We start from the raw sequence: 27,274 nt of genomic DNA on the forward strand, positions 1-27,274 counted from the left end.
CCAGGGCCAGAAGGACCCCTGTCTCCACAAACACAGGTGTAGGGAGCAGTGAGAGGGACATTCCAGGAGACTGAGGCAGCCAAGGGCCCACAGCCCAGCTCCCTGGCTGACCAGGTGAGGCTCACTAGATCTGGGAGGTGTGTGATTCCTCTGCTGGATTAGGTTTGGGACAGGTGAGGGTCACAGGCCTTATGAAGCCCAGATGCTGCAATCAGCAAGCAAAGTGTAAAAGGGAAGCAGAGCTGAGGTGCTGTGTCTGTTCTAACACCCATGTTGGGGGACCTCGACTTGGATGTAACTGGACCTCTATGGGACTGGACTTCAGATCTATGGATTGAGCCCTGGTCTTTGGACTTTGACATACAGACTTGTGACCAGGTAGGCCAGGGTTTCAGGACACACACACTGCCCAGGCTTGTGCCCCAAAGAGGTCACTTGCTGCTAACACAGCAGTTTGACCTCCAGAGGCTATATTCTGATCCTGATACCAGACTTGTACGTGATTTCTACTGTGAGCGAGAGTCTTTTGTGAGCCTCTCAGGGCCAAAAAGCAGAATATAAACCAAATAAGTAAATTTTGTGAGTTTCTTGGGGGGGCGGCAGCAGTTAGGCTGTAAGCTGAGACCCTTCCTGGATCCAGGAAATGTTAAAATCTAAGCAAGGGTTCAAATTCCTACAATAGCCAGGCTAGCTTCCTGGTGAGGTAATGGCTTAATTATGGGTTGTTAACAAAGTGGAATATACTCAGAGTCGCAAAGTGATTTCATGCTCTTTATTCAGCTCATAGTGGTGAGGAGGGATGAATGAAAGTCCCCTCAAAGTATCTGCTTTATATACATTATTTACACAATGGGCTGCACATGATTGGCTAATTCTGGAATTCTACTGTAAGCCAATCAGGTTGTGGATTCACTTCTATCTGGAGCATGATTGGGTGGTTCATGCCAACCAATCATACTGCTGCATTGTTCTAGGACCAATCAGACTGCTGCATTCTGAATCCTATTGTTCTAGGACCAATCAGACTGCTGCCTTTTGGATCCTATTGTTCTAGGACCAATCAGACTGCTGCAGTTTGGATCCTATTCAACTCAGTACATAACACAAAGGCAGTGGTTCTGTGCCAGAGGACAAATAGGTGGGCCATCCTTTCTCAGCTGTTTGGAAGTCAGAGTCGAGAGTTGGGTTATGTGAACTAGAAGTTGGAACTTGTCAAGGCTGCAGGCCGGGCATCTGGAAGACAGAGCCATGCCTGATTTCTGTTGGAATCCACAGCTGTGGCAATGGGAGAAGCCAGACCCTCTTGGGGTGATTTCTTTATTCTGCTTCAGGATAATATATCAGATATTTGCTTTACCAGACTTTGAGCAATTCCAGACTGTCACTATTTTCCAGTGGGAGTCAACTGCATGCTGACAAGTTCAGTTTGTACAATTAAAGTTGATTTGGAGTCCTTGTGCAACAAACAAGTTCCTCTTGCTTTGCTCATCCCCCCCCCCAAATTAACTTTTTGCGATAAGAAAGTGAGGGGGGAATGCACTGAGAGTGTGGGAGAACATTTGCTGGTTGCAACATCTTCTAACCTCCCTGCAAGCATAGCGGAATGAATGCTCAATGAATTGGTGATGTCTTCTAAGCTCCTTGCAAACTTTGTGCTAACTAATCAGGATTAATCCTCAATAAACAGGCTGCCTGGAAGCAGCAAGACTAGACTTCCCACTCTCCGTCATTCATGTGCATTTGTGATGATTTGTGCTTATGGTTATGTGATTCTGCTGTCAGTATAGTTTGCACCTGCAAAAGACATGAACAAGCCTGCTGCATGTGGTGTGGTGTTGGAGTGTTGGACTAGGACAGTGTTTCTCAAACTTAGGTCTCCAGATGTTGGGCTAAAACTCCCATCACCCCTAGCTATCGGGACCAGTGGTTGTATTCCAACAACAGCTGAAGACCCAAGTTTGAGAAACACTGGACTGGGACCTGGTACTAGGACCTAGGTGCTGGGAGACCAGGGTTCAAAGCCAAGAGGGCATGTTAACGATAATAGGCCACAAATCTGCCTCAAAACGTTCATGATACGTACTCCACCGAGCATACATCATTGTCCCAGAGCAGGGGTGTCAAACTCAAATTCATCGGGGGCCGCATCAGCAGTTTGGTCACCCTCAAAGGGCCGTGGTTTGGTCACCCTCAAAGTGGAGGTTTCCTGAATGCATGTAAAGTGGAGGTTTCCTGTGTAGAACGGCCGGCGCCGCTAGAGGGCAGACGTTCTCTGGCTTTTGTAGGCTGCCACGCATGCGCTGAAGAGGTGGCTTTCTTGTGTAAAAAAAAACCAAAAACCGAGAATAAAAGGTGAAGGCCGGCGGCGGCTACACGGGCCACATGGCGAGGTCTGGCGGGCCGGATTCGGCCCGCGGGCCTTGTGTTTGACACCCGTGTCCCAGAGCATTCACCACAGTGATAGATGGGATATAAATTACCCATCTGGCTGGGTTTCCCCAGCCCCTCTGGGCGGCTTCCAACAAAGATTAAAAATACATTAAAATTCATACATTAAAAACAGGGCTGCCTTCAGGTGTCTTCTAAATGTCAGGTGGTTGTTTGTTTCCTTGACATCTGATGGGAGGGCGTTCCACAGGGCAGGTGCCACCACCAAGAAGGGCCTCTGCCTGGTTTCCTGTAGCTTTGCTTCTCACAGTGAGGGAACCGCCAGAAGGCCCTCGGAGGCTGAACGATGGAGGTGGAGACACTCCTTCAGGTATACTGGGCCGAGGCTGTTTAGAGCTTTAAAGGTCAACACCAACACTTTGAATTGTGTTTGGAAAGGAAAATATCCTTTCTTTAAACTCCTCTGTAAACATTGGTCGTGCCCACAACATACATTAAAAAATTCAGCATCTCCCCCCGCAAAGAATCATGGTAACTGTAGTTTTCCCTTCAAAGAGATTTACATGGCATCTACCTCAGTATCTCGGAGAACCAAGCTGATTCAGAAACAGCTTGTCCTCCTAACCTAAGTTGAACAATGTGATGTGTGAAAAATATTTCTGTGATTTACCCCATCTAGCCTCCTGTGTTTTCCATTTTATAATCCTTTTTCTGAGCAAAAGCCCCGCGTGGTTGTTTTCGATATGTGAGGAGAACCTTTCCCCCTGCCCCACCCCAGGCATCTGTGAGGTAATTTGCAAATTAAATGGAATGTTTTGAAGGCGGCGAGCGCCGTAACCCAAACCCATACTGTGTGGTATGTTTCCCCCTACAAATAATTAAACACAAGATGTTGACAGGTGCAAATAGTTCCCAAAGCCCTGTGGGCCTGTCACAGTGTAATCCTGTGCAACCCCAAATGTTTTTTGACATTAAGACCAGCATGGGGTGAAACCAAACAACCGCATTTCAGATCTTTCCCAGAAATGCTGAGTTGAAAACCAAACATTATTTGCTGGTTTTTACAGCTTGCTTTCCGCCTCCCTATTTACCTAACTGGCATTCCCACTTCACAAAGTGCCTGTTAATAAGATTAGCAATTAAAAAGCTTGGCTGGCAATTGGCAAGCATGTTCTCCTCGGAGTTGGTTGGAGGCGCTTGCGTGTGTCTCCAGCAGGGCTTGAGGAGCACCTGAAGGAGGGAAGGCAAAGGCACGCTCCGCCGTACGCAACCCAGCACCACAGAGCAGAAATGGAGAAAGCCCGGCCGTTATGGGACAACCCCTTGCAGTTTGTCTTTGCCTGCATTTCTTACGCAGTGGGACTAGGGAATGTATGGCGCTTTCCCTATTTATGCCAGATGCACGGAGGAGGTAAGCGTGAGTTCCTGGAGTTTACTCTGAGCATAGAATCGGCGTTCAAGCACCCTGGCTTGCAAAGCCGGGTTGTCTTTTTCAGAATAGTGTTGGATGCTGGATAGGATTCCCCAGGTTGAGAAAGAAATAAGATGTTATGTTTTAAGGTGGGTCAAGAGCAATAGCCAAAGGTCTCAGCATCCTCTGATGTTCACCAGCTCTCCTATCCACATGCTCTTTCCGTCCTCAGTTGAGTTCCAGAGTAGAACTTAAAACTGTAAGTCAGTAGTCAAGGTTTTGTTCCTTTAAACTTTAACCTGGTGCCTGAGGTATATTCTCGTTATGCTATCAGTTCTGACAGAGTCTCTTGTCCTAACTGAGGTGAGCTGAACAGCTGCATGCTCCTAAAGTTATGGGTGGTTTTTACATGCCAGTGGAGAGCCACTTCGCTTTCTTACAGATGCATGTCATCGCATGGGTTCCTAGTGTGGCACATGCGCCCAGAGAGGCCTTCCTTGGCATCTATGGAGTCCTGTACCTATCAACTACTCGCCACAGAAATTAGGATTGACAGAAACCCATCTGTTGGCGTCAATATACAGTGGTACCTCAGGTTACAGACACTTCAGGTTACAGACGTTTCAGGTTACAGACTCCTCTAACCCAGAAATAATACCTCGGGTTAATAACTTTGCTTCAGGATGAGAACAGAAATCACGCAGCGGTGGCATGGCAGCAGCGGGAGGCCCCATTAGCTAAAGTGGTACCTCAGGTTAAGAACAGTTTCAGGTTAAGAACCCGAGGTACCACTGTAATAGCCTAGTTTCATCAAAGGAGTGGCAATTTGAGGGGTTGCACCTGGAGCCCCCTTCTCCCCTGACAATTAGACTTGGAATAAAGTTCTACTGCCATCCCAGCTGTCCTCTCCCAGAATATCTCTCTGTGTGTCTCCCTCTCACACACACAACTTGGGGCGGAGGGGAAGCAAAAATACAGTTTTTCAAGACTAGTTGCAGGCAGGGGGAGAACCTAGACTGCGGTTGCAATGTGTGCCCAGTGCCCAATTTATCTGGTCTGCATATGCCCCAGAAAGTTGGTGGTCCCTGACATAGGGAACAAGAAGACACATTGCAGCAGAATCCCGTTATTTATGACGAACAAGGGATGGAAGCCAATCACTCGTTCTATACATGACTAGAGAAAGGCCTGTGAAACTTATCAAGTGTGGTTCTCATGCCCCTTCTCTGTAGGCCTTTCTGTTCATCCCATTCTGCATTGCTTCCTTCCCCTGCAGGCCACCAAATCCGGTCCTGAAGGTTATGAAGGAGAAGGGGCATCGCTGAGCTGTACTGTCTTAGGTTGTGGACAGATGTCCCCAAATGCAGGACTTTTACACAGGATAGAATAGCAGTCAGTCATACTAACATGGGGGAAACTGCTGAGGGCCAAACCATGTATGATGATTGTATGAGAGCTATGATCAGAACTGACTTTTTTTTTTACTTCAAAGTGGGGAGGGGACGATGACCCATTTTCACTTCAAGGGCAGCATTTCCTTCTGGGAAGATTTCTGGTGGGCCATCAGAGGCAAAAATGGGCCAAACAATGAATGCGAATTTTGCCTTTGTACGGTAGGGTAGTTCTACACACACTAAGATGCCCCTCTCTCTGTCCAATGGTATATTCCAGCCAGGCAAAAACACTCAATGAGGATGCAAAGCAGGACCAACCAAGAGGGGGCATGGCCTGGGGAGAGTCCTGAGGGGTACATTGGCCTGGAGGACCACCTTTGTGCTCCCCCCCCCCAGTGTGAGATTCCTCATCACTGCTTTAAGACATCCATTGGGGTCTCCATTTTGAACAAAGCTGTGACACCACAGGAGGAATAGTTAACCTTTTCACTTGACATTGCTGCTCTGAACTGCCCAATAAGAGCAGCAAGCACCTGTGTTGGTTTCTTCTGTTGGAGTGCACTGAGGGGAAAACAGCATGAAAGTCCACTCCCCCACTGTCCCTGATCCAAGCAAAAAAAAATGGGCTGTGTCAAGATCATGAATCATTTCGCCCTGAGAATCACTTGCTCCTGTCTGTATCCTGAGTTTTGATTCTTTTGTTATTGTTGAATTTCAGTGAATATGGCTGTATGCTGGAAACCTTTAATATATAGTTTGGAATGATGACAGACCCTCCAATTGCCCCTATTTTCCAGGGGCAGCTCTGGATTTACAGGAGCCATCCCAGCTTCTGATTTGATCCCAGAATATCCCACTTTTCCTTAGTAGTTTGAACAGAGTTTGAACAGAGAAATGTTGGAGGGTATGGAGTTATGTGACCCCCGAGCCAAGGAGAAAAGTAACTATACAACCTTTAGAAGACATCTGAAGGCAGCCCTGTATAGGGAAGTTTTTAAATGTTTTATTATGTTTTTATTTTCTAATGTTTTATTATGTGTCTCTCTGTGTATATATATATATATATATATATATATATATATATATATATGGGACACGGGTGGCACTGTGGGTTAAACCACTGAGCCTAGGACTTGCTGATCAGAAGGTTGGCGGTTCGAATCCCCGCAACGGGGTGAGCTCCCATTGCTCGTTCCCTGCTCCTGCCAACCTAGCAGTTTGAAAGCACATCAAAGTACAAGTAGATAAATAGGTACTGCTCCGGTGGGAAGGTAAACGGCGTTTCCGTGCGCTGCTCTGGTTCGCCAGAAGCGGCTTAGTCATGCTGGCCACATGATCCGGAAGCTGTACGCCGGCTCCATCGGCCAATAAAGCGAGACGAGCACCGCAGCCCCAGAGTCGGTCACGACTGGACCTAATGTTCAGGGGTCTCTTTACCTTTACCTTTATGTTTTTATATATGTTGGAAGCCGCCCAGAGTGGCTGGGGCAACCCAATCAGATGGGCAGGGTATAAGCAGTATCATCATCATCATCATTATTATTAATGAATAGGGTGTCCCTATTTTCATTGGAGAAATGTTGGAGGGTATGTGATGACAAGGAGAGCAATGCATCTTCCACCTGCATTCAGAGACAACATTCCCACTAGTATAGATTGCCCTTAAACAGTGTCTCTTGGTGGACTGTGACATCTTGTGTCAGCTTTGAGTGATTGCTTCATCCACTCTTGTGATCTGGATTGCATCAAGTTATAACATCCCACCAGGAGGTTTTGTTTTCCACGGATGCTGGGGGTGAGCTATATCTTTGCTGGGCCAACACAGCCATCCTCTCCAGCCCAGTACTCCAAGCACACCAGATCACAGCCCTGACCTGCTGAAGCAAAGCTTCAAAGGCATCCAACTTGTACTCTGCAAGGAAGAAAAAATACCAAACATGTTGTTGGAGATGCGATGCATCCTGCTGTGTGCAGGTCCAAGGGACGAGGGGGAAATTCAGTTCACTTTGGGTTTTAATGCAAACCTACACGATTTGCATTTAAACTGTGCATTTCAAAAATTGGTACGTAGGCTGAGACCCTATCTGCCTGCGGACTGCCTCTCCAGAGTGGTGCATGCTCTGGTTATCTCCCGCTTGGACTACTGCAATGCACTCTACGTGAGGCTACCTTTGAAGGTGACTCGGAAACTACAACTAATCCAGAATGCGGCAGCTAGACTGGTGACTGGGAGCGGCCGCCGAGACCATATAACACCGGTCTTGAAAGACCTACATTGGCTCCCAGTACGTTTCCGAGCACAATTCAAAGTGTTGGTGCTGACCTTTAAAGCCCTAAACGGCCTCGGTCCAGTATACCTGAAGGAGCGTCTCCACCCCCATCATTCTGCCCGGACGCTGAGGTCCAGCGCCGAGGGCCTTCTGGCGGTTCCCTCATTGCAAGAAGCAAAGCTACAGGGAACCAGGCAGAGGGCCTTCTCAGTAGTGGCGCCCGCCCTGTGGAATGCCCTTCCAGCAGATGTCAAAGCGATAAACAACTACCTGACATTCAGAAGACATCTTAAGGCAGCCCTGTTCAGGGAAGTTTTTAACGTGTGATATTTTACTGTATTTTTGGTTTTTACGGAAGCCGCCCAGAGTGGCTGGGGAGGCCCAGCCAGATGGGCGGGGCATAAATAATAAATTATTATTATTATTATTATTATTATTAATTGTATATGTTCATGAAAATAACATAGCAAATCATTACATTGGGGGTATTGCTTGCAAATAATTGTGTATCAGGCAAAATTGCATACAAAAGTATTTGCTAAACTGCTGGTGAGTTTTCATTAGGACTTTGGGGTTTTTTTAAATGCAAACTGTTGCAGAAATGTTGAGAATGGAGCTTAGAACTGGAAAAATTATAAATCAGGACAGATTTGCCCATCTGAAGGCAGCCCTGCAACACCAGACTGAGGTGTCATAACAGCCATTTGTTCTGTACGTTGCCTTACAAAGTCAGGGTACGGCAATAGTGGAGCAGATCCAGGTGCTCTTGGAGGAAACTGATTTTCTAGATGCATTTCTATCAGGGTTTAGGCCCAGTTTTGGCCCAGAAACTGCTTTGGTCACCCTGTATAAAGGCCTTTTTCAGGAGATGGACAAGGAAAATGTGTCCCTTAATTCTCTGCAACCTCTCAGTGGCTTTTGATACAATCAAGCATGGTATCCTTCTGGAGCAGCTGTCCGAGTGACAGGCGGGTGGCACCACTTTGCGGTGGTTCCTGTCCTACTTGGACGGTCCTTCCCAGAGGGTGATGCTTGGGGAGTACTTTTCAGCCCCGTGAAGCCTTCAATGTGGAGTTCCTCAGGGCTCAATTTTAACCCCTATGCTATTTAACATCTACACAAAACCACTGAGGTCCAGTATAACTAAAGGAGCATCTCCACCCCCATTGTTCAGCCCAGACACTGAGATCCAGCGCCGAGAGCCTTCTGGCGGTTCCCTTCCTGTGAGAAGTGAGGTTACAGGGAACCAGACAGAGGGCCTTCTTGGTAGTGGAACGCTCTCCCACCAGATGTCAAAGAGAAAAACAACTACCAGACTTTTAGAAGACATCAGAAGGCAGCCCTGTTTAGGGAAGCTTTTAATGTTTAATAGACTATTGTATTTTAATATTCTGTTGGAAGCCTCCCAGAGTGGCTGGGGAAACCCAGCCAGATGGGCGGGGTATAAATAATAATTTTTTATTATTATTCCAGAGTTTTGGAGTATGTTGTCAGCAATATGCTGATGACACACAACTTGACTTCTCTTTTACAACTGCAGGTGAGGCAGTGGAAGTGCTAGACCATTGTCTTGCCTCAGTAATGGACTGGATGAGGGCCAACAAACTGAAGCTCAATCCAGATAAGACTGGGGCACTGTTAGTAGGTAGTTCCCTAGACCAGATGGCTGGGAGGTGACCTGCTCTTGATGGGGTTACATTCCCTCTGAAGGAGCAGGTACAGCGTGTGGATCCTTTGCTGTTGCTTGAGGCTCATGGGGCCTCAGTGGTATGGAGTGCCTTCCATCAGCTTCAGTTGGAGGTCCAGGTGCTCCTCTGTCTGTACAGGGATAGCCTAACTTCTGTCATCTATGCTCTGGTAACCTCAAGGTTAGATTACTATGGGGCTGCCTCTGAAGATGGTTCAGAAACTTCAGCTGGTGCAGAACTCAGCGGCCAGGTTGCTCATCAGGGCAAGATGGTTTGAACATATTACACTGATTCTGGCCCAACTGCACTGGCTACCAAATAGTTCTGGGGCCCAATTCAAAGTGCTAGTTTTTACCAATAAAGCCTTAAATGACTCTGGGCTAAAAGGACCCACAGATGGGGTTGTGTCTCGGTGACAGAGTATCTGTCTTGCATGCAGAACATCCCAGGTTTAATCCCTAGGATACCAAGTAGAATAATAGAATTGTAGTTGGAAGGGACCCCAAGGGTCATCTAGTCCAGGCCCCTGCAATGCAGGAATCTCAACTAAAGCATCCATGACAGGTGGTCATGCAGCTCTGATTAAAAACCTCCAAGGAAAGGGAATCCACCACCTTCTGAGGGAGACCATTCCACTATCAAAGCCTTACTGTCAGAAAGTTCTTCCTGATGTTTAGTTGGAATCTCCTTTCTTATAATTTGAAGCTGTTGGTCCTAGACTCTGGAGCAGGAGAAAACAAGCTTGTTCCATCTTCTATTTGACAGCCCTCCAGATTATTTGAAGATGGCTATCATAACTCCCAGGTAGGGTTGGAAGAAACCTCTGCCTGAATCCCTGGAGAGCCATTGCCAATCAGGGTTGACCAGTGTTTCCCAAACTTGGGTCTTCAGCTCCTTTTGGACTACAACTCCCATCATCCCTATCCAGCCAGACCAGTGATCAGGGATGATGGGAATTGTAGTCCAAAAGCAGTTGGAGACCCAACTTTGCGAAACACTGGTGTAGACTGAACTAGATGGTCCGAAACAGCTTCTGGTCTTTCCTACCTGAAAGCTTTCCTGACTGGGGCAAACAGCAGCTTCAGCTTCAATTTGCATTGGGAAAGCAGTATGGTGCGAAGGTTAGCCTCCTCTCCTAGCTCTGTAATCCAAGTCCAGATGGGGAGAGGGTCCATGATTTCTTTTTAACAAGAGAGGCTGAGCATAACCCGTCGCTGATCTCCAAAGTTTTGAAGCTGATAACCCTCTCCAAATTCTTAGTTCGTTCTTTTAGGCTCCTGCAGTTATAAAAGGGCTCTGCTGCAATGCCGAGGCTCTTAGACGCCTGAGAATTCCCTTTGCAAGGAAGAAGTTACCTAAGTTTTAAACAAAGGGGCTGTTAATAAAAAGGCACAAGCAGTGCAAATATTAATTCCCTGAAATAAAACGGATTATGGCTGAGCATTCACCTCACTTTCTCCGTCGGCTGCTATGCAGATTGCATTCATTTCTATTGCTCAACAATCCCCCCCGCTTCAAGGAATGTTAATGCTGGAGATTAAACACCAAATAATAGATATTTACAGAAATACTTTGGCCTGCTCTGAAAAGAAAACTGGGGAAACCTTTTTATACAACCTCCCACCCAGCAAAAAGAACCACAACCCTGTTTTGTTTTGTTTTTTTGGTCAGACATGGTGACTCCAAGTCAAACACAGAAAGCTTGGACTAGAGGTTTTCTGAGAGGTTATGCTGCATGTTAGCTATGCTGTGGGAGTGTTGTTCAAAATGGCATCTCTGTGGTGAGTTCTCCCCGTAAAATGTAGGAAACCATACACCTGGTGAGTTTGCCTATCACTTCAGGCAAACCCACCTAATTTATACTTTCCAGAACAATACAGGAAGCGAAACACTGATGTTAATTGACCAAGTAAATTTTATGGGAAAATAGTTTTGGAAAACTGTTACAATGATTTATATGGAAACTCAGCCAGGGGGATTTGAAGAAGTCACCTAACAATGTTAACAAAAGTGGAATTATTATAATCAGGATAAATGTTTGTTGGTTTGTTTGTTTTTCTTTTTCTTATCTGTTTGTTATAAATTTGGTAAATTTATAAAAAAAATTGAAGGGGAAAAAAAGAAGTGAAACATTGCTGGTCTTCGAAATTCACACCTCTCTAAATTTTGCAATGCAATTCTCCAGCCCAGTAATGTGTACAAAACTGGATATGCCAGGGTGAAGCATGCATATACATGAAACTACGGCTGAAAATAACATACATTATATTGGGGGGAAATTGCTTTGCAAAAAAAAAGTTGCACAGTATATTGAGCAAAATTGCATGTGAACGTGAGCCTATCAGGATAAATTTGCACTGAAGTGCCAGTGAATTTACATCACAAACTGATGTGGGAAATCTGGTTAAATGAATTTAGGACTGGAAACTGAAAATGACAGGTTGGCCCATCCCTACAAGTCAGATCCATTGATTTAAAGGAGAAACTTCCTTTGGAAGTTTTAGTTGACTTCTAAATGCCACCGTACTCTTGATCTTTTTTCTCTTCCATTGGTTAAATTTTAATGCTTTTTAAAGCAATTAGTTATCCTTTAACAGTCACAAGTCTGGGCTGTGTGAAAGATTTTCCATAATCACATCTGGAGTACAAATTTGTTTACAGGAAATGATTCTGGCATTAGCGACCAAAACAGGCTGTGAGAGATATCATCATCGCCTAAAATTTCTGAGGCTCTGTTCAAAATAATAATACCTTTAATAAACAAGCCTTATCCATAGACTTATAATCTAACAGACAAAAGAAAAATGAGATGAGAAAAGAAAAGAAAAAGCAATTCAGACACCAATTCTTACATAAACTTACACAACTTAGGTTAGAGTCATTTTCCTAGGAATAAGTCCCATAAAACTCATTAGGGTTTCCATGTATCAGATTGCACTTTAATGTTATAATCGCATGGGACCTGAAATATAGTAGGAATTGGAATTTTGTTCATTTGGAGTGTGTATACCCTCACACGTTATGTTACTAATGCAGCAATGGTTTGGATGAAATCGCTTCTTTGCATTTCCTTCCATTTATGTTCAGTATTCCTGTATTCCTCTCTATATAGTGTGGTAAGACCCTTTGTCTGGGTTTTAAACCAGAAAGCAGTTTATTCTGGGGGTGGTGAAAGCATAAGGGAGCTTCTTCTCTTTAAAAGACATCTGAAGGCAGCCCTGTTTAGGGAAGTTTTTAATATTTAATGCTGTATTGTTTTTAACACTTGATTGGAAGCCGCCCAGAGTGGCTGGGGAAACCCAGCCAGATGGGTGGAGTATAAATAAATAAAATAATAATAATAATAATAATAATAATAATAATAATAATAATAACAAATTATTATTTTAAATGTGGCGGGAATGTGAAAGTGTACAAAACGACTGGTGCGATATATTAGACGTGTCTGGTTGTATCGCAAGCACCGCTAATTAAAATATTTGTGAGCACATTCTGAAACCCATTTGTTTAATAAATATAACCTTTTGTTCCTCTTACAGGTGGATTTCTAATCCCCTACCTGATCATGTTAATTGTGGAAGGCATGCCCCTATTGTACCTGGAGTTGGCAGTGGGACAGCACATGCGACAAGGGAGCATTGGGGCATGGAAAGCGATAAGTCCTTACCTTTGTGGGGTTGGTGCGTTGTTGTTTTTTAAAATCTATGCAACTATTTTTCCTATCCCCCTGTTAAATTATTATTGCTTATTTGATGTGCTACAAAGACGACCTCTTCATGACATGCACACAACTTGTCAGATCTTTTAAAAGAATATTGAGAGACCTCCTAACAACAAAGGGACACGGTAAAGGGATGGTATCCACAATATACTACTCCAAAATCCCACAAATCAAAAAAACAATGGGAGGATGACATAGGCTATGATATTAACCCCATTCAATGGACCAGAATGTGGTCTAACCCCCCCTTTAAATCTGTATCAACGAAAAGAAAAGAACTCACTCTGAAACTCATCTACAGGTGGTACCTAACACCAAGAAAACTAGTGCTAATACGCCCAGGAACCTCACCAAAATGCTGGAGAGGGTGCACCTCCACAGGCACATACCTCCACATGCAGTGGGAGTGCCCTAAAATCCAACTATTCTGGACAACAGCCATACAAGAAATATGTAAAATAACTAAGCAAGCATTAGAAATCACCCCAGAATTGGCCCTACTAAACATCTTCCAAGACAATAATGCCCATTTACACCACAAAGAACTCATAACCCACCTACTTTCAGCAGCCAGAAACACCATAACCAGACACTGGAGAGACCTGTCAGGAGTAAGCATGGACCAATGGTACCAAATAGTATGGGAAACAGCCCTACTAGAAAAATTAACCAATAAACTGAAACTGACACGGGGACTAATAGAAGAAGACACCTTCACCCCGGTATGGCTCCCCTTTATCACATACACAGCCCAACAAGACAATGACAAGAATCCACCAACAACATACAAATCAATATGGCTAACCTGATCCAAAACACCCACCCACCCCACTCACACACGAAAACAAAGATCACCACAGACAACCACAAATGAACAACCACACCCTAGGCCAATCCCACCTCTCTCATCACCAAAGAAACACAAGTGAATAGCAGAGAACCTGCACAAGCAACGCTGACACAAACCCCCACATATATTAAGTAAAATAGAAACATCGCCACCCCACCCCACGCCCACCCACCTTTTCCCCCTCCACCTCTTCCCCCCTTTTCTTCCTAACGTCTCAAGAAATGAAACTGATCTGTAAAAAATGTTACTTGAAAAAGAGAGAGACATTGCACATACTTTTGTAAACCAAGAAAATCTTTAATAAAAATACATTAAAAAAAAAGAATATTGAGAGACCAGAATGTTTTTAAGAATATTGATTTCCCCCCTTCTACTCAGTTCACCCTGTGTTGGTGCCATTTACCCCCTCTGGTGAAAGAAAACTAAATATGCATATGATTCTTTCAAAACCACCTATATTAGAGATCGGAAGCAGTGTTTTAAGCTTCCATGTCTCTAAAATTGAAAGACAGAAAAAGTATGTTTGATTCACTTGCAGTACAGTGTGTCACATTCACACCCTGCTTTTGAAACACATAGATTCTCTCTGATGGGGGGAAACGTCACCAATCCACTTCAAATTCTTTAAGTGCAATGCTTCAGCAGTCAGCCATTTCTTAGGAAATGCGTGTGGAGTGTTTATTCCTTTATTGTAAATGGAGCCTGACACGGTCTACTGAGAAGTAAATCCCACTGTATTCAATGGTGCTTACTCCCAGGTAACTGGGTCAAGACTGTGCAGCCCTTGCACTGCAATCCTAAGCATTTTTACTCAGAACTAAGTCCCACTGAGTTCCATAGGATTTAAACTCTGCTATGTTCCTGAGCATCCTTCCTGATGTAGAATAGGATGTCCCTATTTTCATGAGATAAATGTTGGAGAGTAAAATTTAAACCTAGATGAGATTATGTGAGGACATAGTGTAATATGTGTGGACCTTCCTTAGGTTAATTAGTTGGTTCTGATGCAGGAAGATATAGCTGCAGAAATGATGCCCATTTCCATAGCTCTCTTGTTTTCCTTTTATTTTTAGGAATTGCCAGTGTCGTCGTTTCATTTTTCCTCTCTATGTACTACAACGTTATAAACGCCTGGGCATTCTGGTACCTCTTCCATTCATTTCAGGTGGGTAAGAAAATGCTTTCAGCAGTAGAGTGCTACACACAGTGGTTTCCCTCCCCTCCAGGATTGCGAAAATTCAGCCAATCTGTCTGGCAGCTGTCATTGCAGAAGCCTTGGCTGAAAACGAAACCCATTTTATGATCAGCAGGGCAGAATATCGATGCATCTTCTTGTAAAAGCTTTTCTAATTGGGGGCAATCGTGGAGTTAAAGTGTTCTCAGATTATTTATCCTGGAATCACACATTGGATTTTGCTCGTATGATAAGGAGCACGTTTTATGATGTTCCTGAGGCAGTCTAGTTGCACAGTGTCACTGAACTTGGAAATTTCATGGTACAATAATGTACAACAGCAATGTCCAAGCCAGCAGTCGATTTGCTTTTGACATTGGTGCTTCAATCACCCGGGCAGCAGAGGCATCTATTGACACCTAGAAGACATCTGAGTTGATGCTATACTTTTACAATTTGCTCTGTGTACCAGAAATGCATAGCAATAATACAATGGTACCTAGGTTCCCAGACTTAATCCGTTCCGGAAGCCTTTTCCAAAACCAAAGCGTTCTAAAACCGAGGCGTGCTTTCCCATAGAAAGTAATGCAAAATGGATTAATCCGTTCCAGACTTTTAAAAACAACCCCTAAAACAGCAATTTAACATGAGTTTTACTATCTAACGAAACCATTGATCCATAAAATGAAAGCAATAATCAATGGACTGTATTATAAAATAAATAAGACAGTATTGCAGATGATAAAAATCAAACTTAGTTGTTTTTTTCTTACGTGCATTTCTGCAGTCACATAATCAATCAATCAGTAGCTGAACTGGGTTCCACACAGACACAAAAACAAGTCACAAAAACGAAGTCACAAGTCACAGTCACAATTCAGTCCCATAAAACGAAGAACAAGTCAGTAAAAAAAGCGAAAAAGCCACACAAACAAAAATGAAAAAATAGCAAAAGCTCCAAATATCACCTCGCACCTTGTGTGGGTGCTAGGGACTCCACAGCCGACAGACTCAACAGGAAGCCTCTGATTAGCAGTGGGGGCCTCAATTTATAAATGGAACACACTCAACAGGAAGCGGAACAAGTTCAGCTTCCAAGGCAAAGTTCACAAACCAGAACACCTACTTCCAGGTTTGCAGCGTTCTATTTCCAAGCTGTTCATAAACTAAGCTGTTCTAAAACCAAGGTACCACTGTATAGGAAATAGGAATACATTGCCAGTCAGCTTGACTCCAGAGTTTATTTTTTATTTAAGTTCTTTTTTCTCTTCCATTGTGAGGTTTTTTCCTCAATAATTTAGTTTTTTGGTAGTTTATTTTCAGCCCCATTATTTCCCCATATTTTCTAATTAAATCTACAGCAGCTGGTAAACTTTGCTTCGGGTCTTGGGTTGTTACTATCAAATCATCAGCAAATGCTCTAACTTTATAGACTTTCTCCCCAATTTTCTCCCCCTTATGTTTTCATCCTTTCTGATGTTGTGAAGGAGTGCTTCTATCGCTAATACAAATAACAAGGATGACAGAGTTTAACCCCAGAGTTTAAAGTAAAGGAGGTGGTTATTTTGGGAAGATGTGGTTTTGTATGAATGTAAAAGTCAGAAAGAGCTGGAGATTTCAAACGCGGGTGGCGCTGTGGGTAAAACCTCAGTGCCTAGAACTTGCCGATCGTATGGTCGGCGGTTCAAATCCCCGCGGCGGGGTGAGCTCCCGTCGTTCGGTCCCAGCTCCTGCCCACCTAGCAGTTCGAAAGCACCCCTAAGTGCAAGTAGATAAATAGGTACCGCTTTATAGCGGGAATGTAAACGGCATTTCTGTGCACTGCGCTGGTGCTGGCTCGCCAGAGCAGCTTCGTCACGCTGGCCACGTGACCCGGAAGTGTCTTCGGACAGCACTGGCTCCCGGCCTCTTAAGCGAGATGAGCATGCAACCCCAGAGTCGGTCACGACTGGCCCGTACGGGCAAGGGTACCTTTACCTTTACCTTTAAGAGTCAGAAAGAGCTGGAGATTTCAAAGAGCTGATTAGGCCACTGTCTAATTGAACTAGTTGCAGGTTAGTTTGCTTTCCATTTCCTTAAGAAGGCTAGTTTGCCTGAAAAGCTGACATTTTCCTGCACCATCAGAAGTTGATCTAGTATCGAATGGCATCTTACTCATGTTATAGTTCAAACACTATTAGAACATATTATAAAACATGTCACTCATCCTGTCTTTCATAATTATATTGGAAAACTGCATTACAGGAAGTTTGCTCAATGAGAAAAGAGATTTATGGTTTAATGCTCCGCTCCCCACAATAACCTCACATTGCTGTGGAGCGTTGCACAAAGTTTTATGCCACCTTAACCCACAGGCAGAGGGACGCGGGTGGCACTGTGGGTAAAAGCCTCAGCGCCTAGGGCTTGCCAATCGAAAGGTCGGCGGTTCGAATCCCCGCGGTGGGGTGCGCTCCCGCTGCTCGGTCCCAGCGTCTGCCAACCTAGCAGTTCGAAAGCACCCCTGGGTGCAAGTAGATAAATAGGGACCGCTTACCAGCGGGAAGGTAAACGGCGTTTCCGTGTGCGGCTCTGGCTCGCCAGAGCAGCGATGTCACACTGGCCACGTGACCCGGAAGTGTCTGTGGACAGCGCTGGCCCCCGGCCTCTTGAGTGAGATGGGCGCACAACCCCAGAGTCTGTCAAGACTGGCCCGTACGGGCAGGGGTACCTTTACCTTTTTAACCCACAGGCAGGGAAACTGTTGCCCGTCAGAAGTTTTTGGACTACAGTTCCCATAATCCCTGATTGCTGGCCATGCAGGCTGAGAACTTTAGTCCAGCACCACCTTCCCCATCAGTGACCTGACCTTTTCATGATCTGACTCATGGTACTTGGGAAATTAAATGTACAGAATAATGTCTGCTTCACATCCAAAGGATCCTTTGCCGTGGGCAAACTGTCCACTCAATCTTAACCACACGGATTACGTGGAAGAGTGCGAGAAGGCAACACCCACGCAGTATTTTTGGTACCGAAAAACCCTCAACATCTCTCCATCCATCGAGGAGAGTGGGAACATCCAGTGGGAGCAGGCAGCCTGTCTGGTCCTGGCTTGGCTGGTGGTCTATCTGTGTATTCTAAGAGGAACAGAACACACAGGCAAGGTAAGAGGATTATTGCTGCTATTCTTGAAGAAATAAGCTTTACTGAGTAAAAAGTGATGGAAGAGAAGCATCTGTAAAAAAACCTTTCAAACTAGCTTTGGGTTTAATTCCCCTCAGATGAAAAAACATTGCTTTTCAGCTGGCGAGATGTGACTCTATATGAGTGTATTTGTGTACAGTACATGGATACACAGATTGTGTACTTGTTGAATGTAACGTGAGCACCCCTAAAGTCTAAAGCTTAAGTGTGTCACACAGCTCTACTAAATGAAGCCTTTTGTTGTTCATTTGCAGGTTGTTTACGTGACGGCTACTCTGCCTTATGTAGTCCTCATCATATACTTAATCAGAGGCTTAACTCTCCATGGAGCTGCGAATGGGCTGACCTACATGTTTACACCCAAGGTACCTATGCCCTAAATGGCTATAGACAAATGTTTATACAAACTGAGGCAGGTTCTTCACAAATGTGTATTTTCACCATGGAAGTTTAGGCCTACCAAGAGCCCGAATACAACAGTGTACATGTGAATATGATCTACAACAGGGTTTCTCAAACTTGGGTCTCCAGCTGTTTTCGGACTACAACGCCCATCATCCCAAGCTAGCAGGAGCAGTGGTCAGGGATGATGGGCATTGTAGTCCAAAAACAGCTAGAGACCTAAGTTTGGGGAAACCCTGATCTATACAGAACACAAGCTAGATAGTAATACAGGCAACTCCACTTTTATCTATATTGTATTGTATTTTGTTATTATAGTAATTAATTCCGTTACTCCAGATACATGAGATCAGCTATTTGACATCTATTGGAGATTAGCTTTGTGTTACACTTTGAAATATAATTCTCTTGAAAGATAAATGCACACAGGGAAACTTATGCAACTGGTAGCACGACACATAACCTCTCCTTGGTGTAAGTCAGAGGCAGCTCTGTTGACATGAAAATTAGAATCAGAGTAACATTAATTACAAAAGATTATACAACAGGGAGATCCAATCTGGTGGCTTCCAGATGTTTTGGGACTAAAACTGCTCCAGTCCTACCTCTCTGATGAGAGCTAAAGTCCTACATCACCTGGAAAACATAACATTGGCTCTATGACAACTGATTTGTATTAAATATTATTGATTGGTAATGGCAGAAGCAAAAAGGTCCTCAGGAAAGTTTACAGATCTGGACTGTTTACTGCCCACCATGCTCAGATATCTGGGACCAGCCTAATTATACTGGCCTTATGGCTGCAATCTTAACCTTACTTTGCAGTAAGTCCCATTGAACCCAGCATACCAACAGGCCTTATATTTAAAGAACTGATTTCTTTCTTTTTTTACGCTCAAACAATCTCTGCTTTTCTGCTTAAAAGCAAATTCAAATGGCATTGTTTGTTTCATCACTATTGATGGCATTCATCACCATTCAAATGGCATTGTTTGTTTCATTATTTTTTATAATTTGCTTATGAAACAGAAATAATAGGAAAAGGTGTGAAAACGAAGAGGGAGAAAGATCAGCACCAATTAATGCTGCTGGGACAAATTTGATCAACCATTCCCATTCAGTTTGTTGCATTGTTAGCTTGCATTTCATTAGATTCCTTCCCCATTTTCTTCTGTACGTTAGCTGTAATAGTTCTCTTTTTACTTCAGGTGGAGTTAAACACATTTTAGCAATTGATTTTCCTTGGCCCATTTGCAGCAAACATTTTCAATTGGACTTATGTTAATGGTTGTTTGGCTATGTGTCTTGGCTGGAAACACTGAGAAAATGGAAGGCGTGTCTGATTCACCAGAGGTGTTGCCTGATCATAACACATACCGTATTTTTTGCACCATAACACTCACTTTTTTCCTCCTAGAGAGTAAGGGGAAATGTCTGTGCATGTTATGGTGCGAATGCCTACAGATGGCGGGGGGATCTGCTGCAGTCGTGAGCAGAGGATCCATGGTTCCCCTTCCTTCCCTCCTCCGTGGCTCGCTTTGAAACAGCAAAGCAGGAGAAGAGCCGCTGAGTGGGGAGGAGAGAGGGACAGAGAGCCTGCTTCTTTAAAGGAGCAAAGCGGGAGAGGAGAGGAGCCGCTTACACGGGTCACCCCAAATTCACCAGCAGATCACATAGCATGTCCATGGCTACAGCTTGCACCAAAAAAATCATGCACCCACTGTTACCTGGGGCCGCGGTGGTGCAAAAACATGGTTACAAAGCATGGATCCTCAGGATTTTTGCATTGGGCTACCCCAAACTTACCGTCAGATCACATGTCTGTGGCCACAGAATGAACCACAAAAATCATACATCCACTGTTTCGTTTAGAATATTTTTTTTTCTTGTTTTCCTCCTCTAAAAACTATGTGCGTGTTATGGTCGGGTGCGTGTTATAGAGCGAAAAATACGGTAATACATAAAAGTAACAGGATATAACTGGATAGGATGGAATCTTTCTCCATTCCACCTTGTGTCATAACGTTCCACCTTGCAGGCATCTTAGTAAGATGAATAAAAGTCTAAAAATGCTACACAGTTCATCTTCTTGGTTTATGACTTGCAGCTAGAGCAACTAGCAAATCCCAAAACCTGGATTAATGCAGCTACTCAGATCTTTTTCTCCCTTGGACTTGGTTTTGGCAGCTTGATAGCATTTGCCAGCTACAATGATCCAAAAAACAACTGTGAACGACATGCCATCATCGTTTCATTGATAAACAGCACCACCTCGATATTTGCCAGTATTGTGACTTTCTCCATTTATGGCTTTAAGGCAACTTTCAACTATGAAAAGTGCGTGAGCAAGTAAGTGTGGAGTCTAATTCAATTACCTTCTTTTATTTGTACCTGAAAATGCATTGTAGTCAACACATTTTTAGTTTTTTTACTCCAGGATTTTCAACAGTTACTAGACATGACTGGCATTCATCTGAAATCTTTTTTGTGAATGGGTTCATCCCATATGGTTTTTGAGTTTTGTCTGACTGGGGGGGTGATGGGAAAGCCCTCAGATGGTTCAGGATCCCATGCAGAAGATCTTTCAGTTACACTGTTTAGTAAATGTTATAATAACGGTGCTAACAGAAACAATTGCCTGCTTAGACACCACTCAATTGATAGTTGCTTTACAATTTATTAGTCTCAGTTCAGATCTGGCCCCAGTGTCTTTAAAATTAATTTAGGAAGTATCTGGTTTCAACTAGTATCACATTTCCTTCAAAATTTGTGTTTCTTAAAATGCACTTTTTTAAAAAAAGCCTATTTCCCCCATCTGCCAGAAAATACTATTGGAAAATATTAATATGTTGTTGTTCAAAATATTGTTGCTTTATTTAAAATAACTGTATTTCATTCTATTGTGCAGGGTGATATTGATGCTGACAAATTTTTTCGACCTGGAAGAAGGATCATTAACAATGGAAAATCTTGAAGATATGAAGAATTTCCTGGCATCCACTCACCCCAGTGAATATGCAGAACTGTTGCCACAGATTAAGAACTGCAGTTTGGAAGCAGAATTAGACACAGTGAGCTGCAACTTTTAAAAAAATAGTTTGACTCGGTACATATTTTGAGAACTGAGGGACACAATGAAAGAACCTTGTGGTCAGTGCTTGAATGGTGTAGTGGTTAGTGTGGAACCAGGTGTGGCATTCGTATGGAGCCCCCAGTCGTCTCACAGACTATTGACCTGTACACCACTAATCTGCTGCCACCAACCAGATCCTCCCCGGTAAATCACTTAGTCTCAGTCAGGTTCTCAAGTTAACAAAGAAGAGTGTAGTTTATTGCAAACACAAACTTTAACTGCATTCCAAACGTTGTTACTCTTTACCTTCTTAGTCTTATTTTATCCTGTCTCTGTCACTTCTACCTCCCCTCACACAAGAACCAACTGCACTAACTGTCTCTCTATTTCCAACTGCCTGCCAACTGCTTTTCCAAACCAACCAACCCACTAAAACCAACCAACTACCCACACCCAAACCTCGGCTAAGCCCTTTTATAAACATGTAGGCTCCGCCTCTGACTTTCCTATTGGTCTACATTTTAGCCCTCCCTCCCCTCTGTACACACATTTTCAAACGAACGGGCAAATGCCACACCAGGTCTGGACAGGAGTCTGGAGTTCAAATCCTCACTTAGGCAAAATGTTCATTGGGTGGCCTGTCACTTCTCAGGGTAGCCTACTTCACAAGGTGGAACATACATGCCACCTTGAGGTGTTTGGAGGAAAGATGCAAATGTAACAAATAAAAATGAATACCTAGGAAATCTACGTATGCCTTCTTTCATTCTGTGGAAGAAATGAAGGACATAAATATTACACACACACACACAGAGCGAGCCTCTGGTGAAAATTGTGTATGGCATGCACCATTTAATTTTGCTGCCCGTTGAAGCAATAGCTTAAAAATCTGCCCATAGATTCTTCCACATATGACAACCTGGGACCTAGCTGCAGCAAATGTTCCTACAGCTGCGAGTGCTGACCGCAGAAGTGCCAAGCCATTTTTGTTTAGCAACAACCTACACAGCTATTTTGCTTACATGTCATAATGTTCAAAGGCCTGTTGAATGACAATGCAAGGGATTCCCATTATCGGGCTGCACATGTAACAGGACTGGATAGGAGTTATCCAACACTTAGTGGCAACTCAGTTCCATAGAAATCAATGGTTAACAAGGTATGTGTTGTATGCCTAAGTAGTTAAGTTCGACTGGTTGCAGTTGGGGCTAACTTGCCACCAAATTTGCACTGGAATGTGTCGTTGTCAGAGTTGCACATATGGAAGCAAGCTGATGTTCTGCATTTAGAGCGAATGACAAACCTGGAAGTGAATTGGAAGCTATTGTAACTGAAACAAGTGTGGTGAAATGACACAAAATCTCCCCAACTGGGATGGATAGCTGGATCTCTCTCAATGCGATACCCATCTGTCTACTCCTGTACCTATTACCCGCATGGCCAGAGCTTCAGAAATCTTGATTTGCGATGAACTTGTGTACAAGTCATTGATGGGAATGACGGAAAGCAGTGGTTGACACAGCAAGGAATTATATGCTCCCTTTTTGTGGTGCGCCATTTGTTTTCTGCATGGCAATGCATTCCCCGCAAGTCTGGTTATTTTCTGTTTTCTCTCTCCAACAGGCTGTTCAGGGTACCGGACTGGCATTCATAGTGTACTCTGAAGCAATAAAGAACATGGAAGTCTCGCAGCTGTACTCAGTGCTGTATTTCTTTATGCTGCTGATGTTGGGAATAGGCAGCATGCTGGGGAACACAGCAGCCATTCTTACTCCTTTGACTGACAGCAAGTTCATTACCTCCCATGTGCCTAGAGAGATGATATCAGGTGATTACCACTTAAGTGCACCCAATGGACTTCAAGGGAGTCAACCAAGGTGATGGAAAGGTAACTCTGCAGTTGCAAAAGAACAATGTTCCTTTGCAGCTATGGCTTTACCTTTGGCACCGTTCCCTGTTGTGCTTTCAGAAGGGATTGGGAGTGCCCAAGTACAGTACTGTATATCAGATTCCCTTCAAAAGCAGCGAGAGATGCTAAAATTCATACTGTACGCAGCTTGAATCTGAAGACTAGCATGTGCCTGACTCAGTAGCAGAAATGGCCACTTGGTCCTAATGAGGGAATGTAAAATTAGGCCTATGAACAAGCGACTGTGCTGCAGTAAAGTCAGCCTAAAATTAGCTGATCTCAAAAGCACAAATCCATGCCTTATTTAATTTACAGCCTAAACTCAAACTATGTTTTTCTTACAGGAGTTGTATGCCTCATCAACTTTTTAGTTGGCCTAGCATTCACCCTGGAAGCTGGCAACTACTGGTTTGATATCTTCAATGACTATGCAGCTACTCTCTCCTTGCTACTTATAGTGCTGGTGGAAACCATGGCTGTCTGTTACGTATATGGACTCAGAAGGTAAGAACTTGGGAACATCCCATCACATTTTATTGCCATAACTTATCCAGGAGACTCAGCAGCTGTTACCTCAAACCTGTGCAACACTTTGTGCACACCAGAACCATATTCCTTCTACATTATTTCAACAATCTTCACCACAGAACTTGGTTCTCTTTGGCAGTTGCAATTTCGATCCAAAACAATGTATCGTTAAAAAAATGAACCAATTATGTGTATGGTTTTCTTTCTTTGACAGATTTTCTAAAGACCTTTCTGTGATGAGCGGACATAAACCAAGTTGGTACTGGAAGATTATGTGGGCTTTCGTTAGTCCTGTGTTGATTGTAAGCCTCTTTATATTTTACATCACAGACTACATCAGAACAGGGACATTGCAATACCAAGCCTGGGATGCAACAGAGGTATTTTACTCATTGCAATTTTTACCCACTCGTAGCTAGAAGTACAGGTAGGAGGTGGGAGGAAGGCACTTCTAATTGGTGACTTTAAAAAAAATCAACTGCTGCATTTAACACTGTTTAGGGTATAAATTTCATGGCAAGTGTTAAATAATCAGAATTTCAAAATGGTTTCTTACGGTATTAACAAGGTTAGAAAACTACCCTTTATAATAGGTCTCAATAGGCTTTAGTCATGTTAAGTTTTAATCACCCTATTAGACCCAAAGTATGAGTATGAGACACATGCTGAATACTTGTCAAGTTAAATAATCACAATCTACAGAAAGCAGTGTTCTAGCTATCTTTAGACCATACCGCAGCTGTTTTCATGTCCTCTTCAAGAAAAGATATATTAGCAGCCAGGGTTCTGGAATGGCTTACACCACAGCCACTTTGAGCATTGATAAAAACAGGCCCAGTAAGCTTCAAAGCAGCTGAACATGTAGAATAAAATACAATTTGAAGGTCGTTCCCCCCCCCCCCCCCGCTGAAACAATTCACAGCATACATATGTTCGGGTTCAATGATTACAATTTAAATCTCCATCTGAAGTTTTACAAAAAGAGCAAAGCTATAATTTGACAGAGCTGGTTTGCATGTCATTGGCTTAATCATGAACATGATTAAGCCAATCTGCGCAACTTTCCATCCTCCCATGTGATTCAAACAAGCCATGCTATGGCTTGTCAAGTTAACCAAACCTGGATCAGGATTCATTTCTTTCAATGAAAAATCAGTACTGGTTAGGAATAAATAACAAGCCATACTTTTTGTCTGAGCTGTCTCTGTGAGGGAGGAGGAGAGAAGATGCAAGAAGACCTGCACAGCATGGGCAAGAAGACATGTTCAGGACTGAACCATAGTTTAAGACAAACTAGGTTTGTCATGAGATATTAACCAAATCAAGTTTTTGAAGTTAATATGTAATTTGTTGCAACATCTCTACAGAAATGTAATTTTTAAGTTTTAGTTTTAAAAAATCAGAACACAGCTGTACATACGAAACGTATGTTACAGAAGCATTAGCTGTTTGACATGTTGCATATTAGAGAACAGTGGTCATTATCAAGTTGTTGTTTTTCAAATGCAGTGGTCAGATGAAACTTTACATGCCCTCTGCTCACTGAAAGGCCTTGCGGTACATAGCCCTGTAGCAGTCCGAATTTCAGTTTTAAGTATTTCTGCTAGGAAGCATCAAAGATGAGGTGCTCACTTTGAAAGCAATGCAGGGCAAGCTCTGAAAAAAGTGCCTCCCACTAATTCTAAATTTGCACAGTAGCACACATCTGCATTAATAGACTTTTGTTTTACATCTGGTCCTCTCTCTCTTGCAGGGTCAGCTGGTTACAAAAGATTATCCAAGTGGGGCCCTAGCAGTTATTGGGCTGCTTGTCGCAGCCTCCACTTTGTGCATACCACTGGGAGCATTAGTGACTTTTATAATGAAAAGAACAAATCCTTAGTTCTGGACTTATGAGAACGTCATCAACAGCTGCAACCTTTGCAAACCACCTTGAAGACTACAACAGCAATAACTTGCAACCATTAACAAGCATGCAGAATTTTACTACTGTCTTACCAATGAATGGTCAAGAGAACTGTCCTATAGCAGATGGAAGATTTAAGATTGTCTCTGAGGGGTATGAACGCAACATGGTGGCTTACAAACACCTTGGAATGTGCACAGTATATATTGATCAATTCACTCTGCCTTCTTCTGAGCAATCTTCACTTTAGTAGAAGTGTATTCCTACTCCATCTGAAGTACAGGAAGAAAGGGTTGCACTGCAAGAAAGCTGCAACGTGCACAAATAATTTTTCCATGTATAATGCAGTGTGACCATGTTATTTGTATTATTCATGGGATCTATATTTTAGTAGGTGCTTGAAGGCTTCTTTAGAAGCGATATAAGCTCAGTAATCAGCTAGCATTGTTTATATGCAATGTAAAGAGCAGTTTCCAAGATGTATCACCCAACTGAATTTCCCCACTTTTCTAAAGATGCCTTAAAGTAGAGTGGGGTTGGGCTGTTAAAAGTAAGGAAGAGCTACGCTGGAGCTGTTTCATGAGCTGGGGAACTCAAGACTGGACATTTTAGTTATAGCAAGGTAATGTGTGCATTAATGTTCTCAGTAGCACATAGTGCCACATTATTCAATATTTTTAACATTACCTTCAACCATAGGATAAACATGAGTCCAGACAAGCCACAAGAGATTTAAAAAGTCAGGTGTTCTTTTTACTGAATTTCTTTTCCTGAACCATGATCAAGTGTTGACAAAGTTTTAATCTCTAAAAGAGTAAAAGCTGAACATTTTTAAAAACAAAAGTGGATGTTCTCAGGCTTCTAACAAATGCTTGTAGGTTACGCATAGATCATCTATGTATTTATCAGCAAGGCTGAAAAAGTACTTCGTATTCAAAAAGCTATTGGTGTGAAATTTAGAAGTTCCCGGAAGTTATAGGTTTTTCCATTAATAATGCAGTTTCTATGCCAAACTCCTTTCAATTAAAATCACCAGTGTATGTAAATGCTGATTTAATATTTAACAGCCTACATCCATTCTTCCAGGCAAAAACTTAAAAGAAATATACTCAAAATATTAGTTGAAACTGAAGGTGTATGTAATTTCAAGCAACGTTGAAAACACAAAAAATGCAAGGTCTTTCGTTATAACAGAATATGTGGCGGGAATAAGGACTACACCACAATGAGCACATTCCATATCTTTATGGGAATTTTGAATAAATTTTAGTATATACCAATTTAAGGAAATTAAAGTTTGGGTTGAACAGTACTAGAGGTTACAAAGGCATGTATAATCAAAATTCCAGTAAGATTGAAGTATATAACTTGACCTTA

General features: G+C 43.1%; 1 protein-coding gene across 2 annotated transcripts; it reads left to right on the forward strand.

Moving 5' to 3' along the window:
- SLC6A20 (solute carrier family 6 member 20) lies at positions 1-27,245 on the forward strand. Of its 2 annotated transcripts, none has more exons than XM_053409833.1 (11): positions 1-378; positions 12,691-12,831; positions 14,796-14,887; positions 17,812-18,039; positions 18,334-18,444; positions 20,589-20,830; positions 21,390-21,552; positions 23,178-23,382; positions 23,808-23,967; positions 24,206-24,371; positions 25,745-27,245. In XM_053409833.1, the coding sequence occupies exons 2-11, from the start codon at positions 12,717-12,719 to the stop codon at positions 25,871-25,873; spliced, it is 1,611 nt and encodes a 536-aa protein (XP_053265808.1). In that variant the 5' UTR covers positions 1-378; positions 12,691-12,716; the 3' UTR covers positions 25,874-27,245. The 2 variants fall into 2 exon arrangements, with proteins under 2 accessions (XP_053265808.1, XP_053265807.1); XM_053409832.1 differs by lacking the exon at positions 1-378 and adding an exon at positions 2,850-3,799.
- The last annotated feature ends 29 nt before the right edge of the window (positions 27,246-27,274 follow it).

The sequence above is a fragment of the Podarcis raffonei genome, chromosome 12, assembly GCF_027172205.1.
Source record: "Podarcis raffonei isolate rPodRaf1 chromosome 12, rPodRaf1.pri, whole genome shotgun sequence".
In the NCBI taxonomy this organism is placed as follows: Eukaryota; Metazoa; Chordata; class Lepidosauria; order Squamata; family Lacertidae; genus Podarcis; species Podarcis raffonei.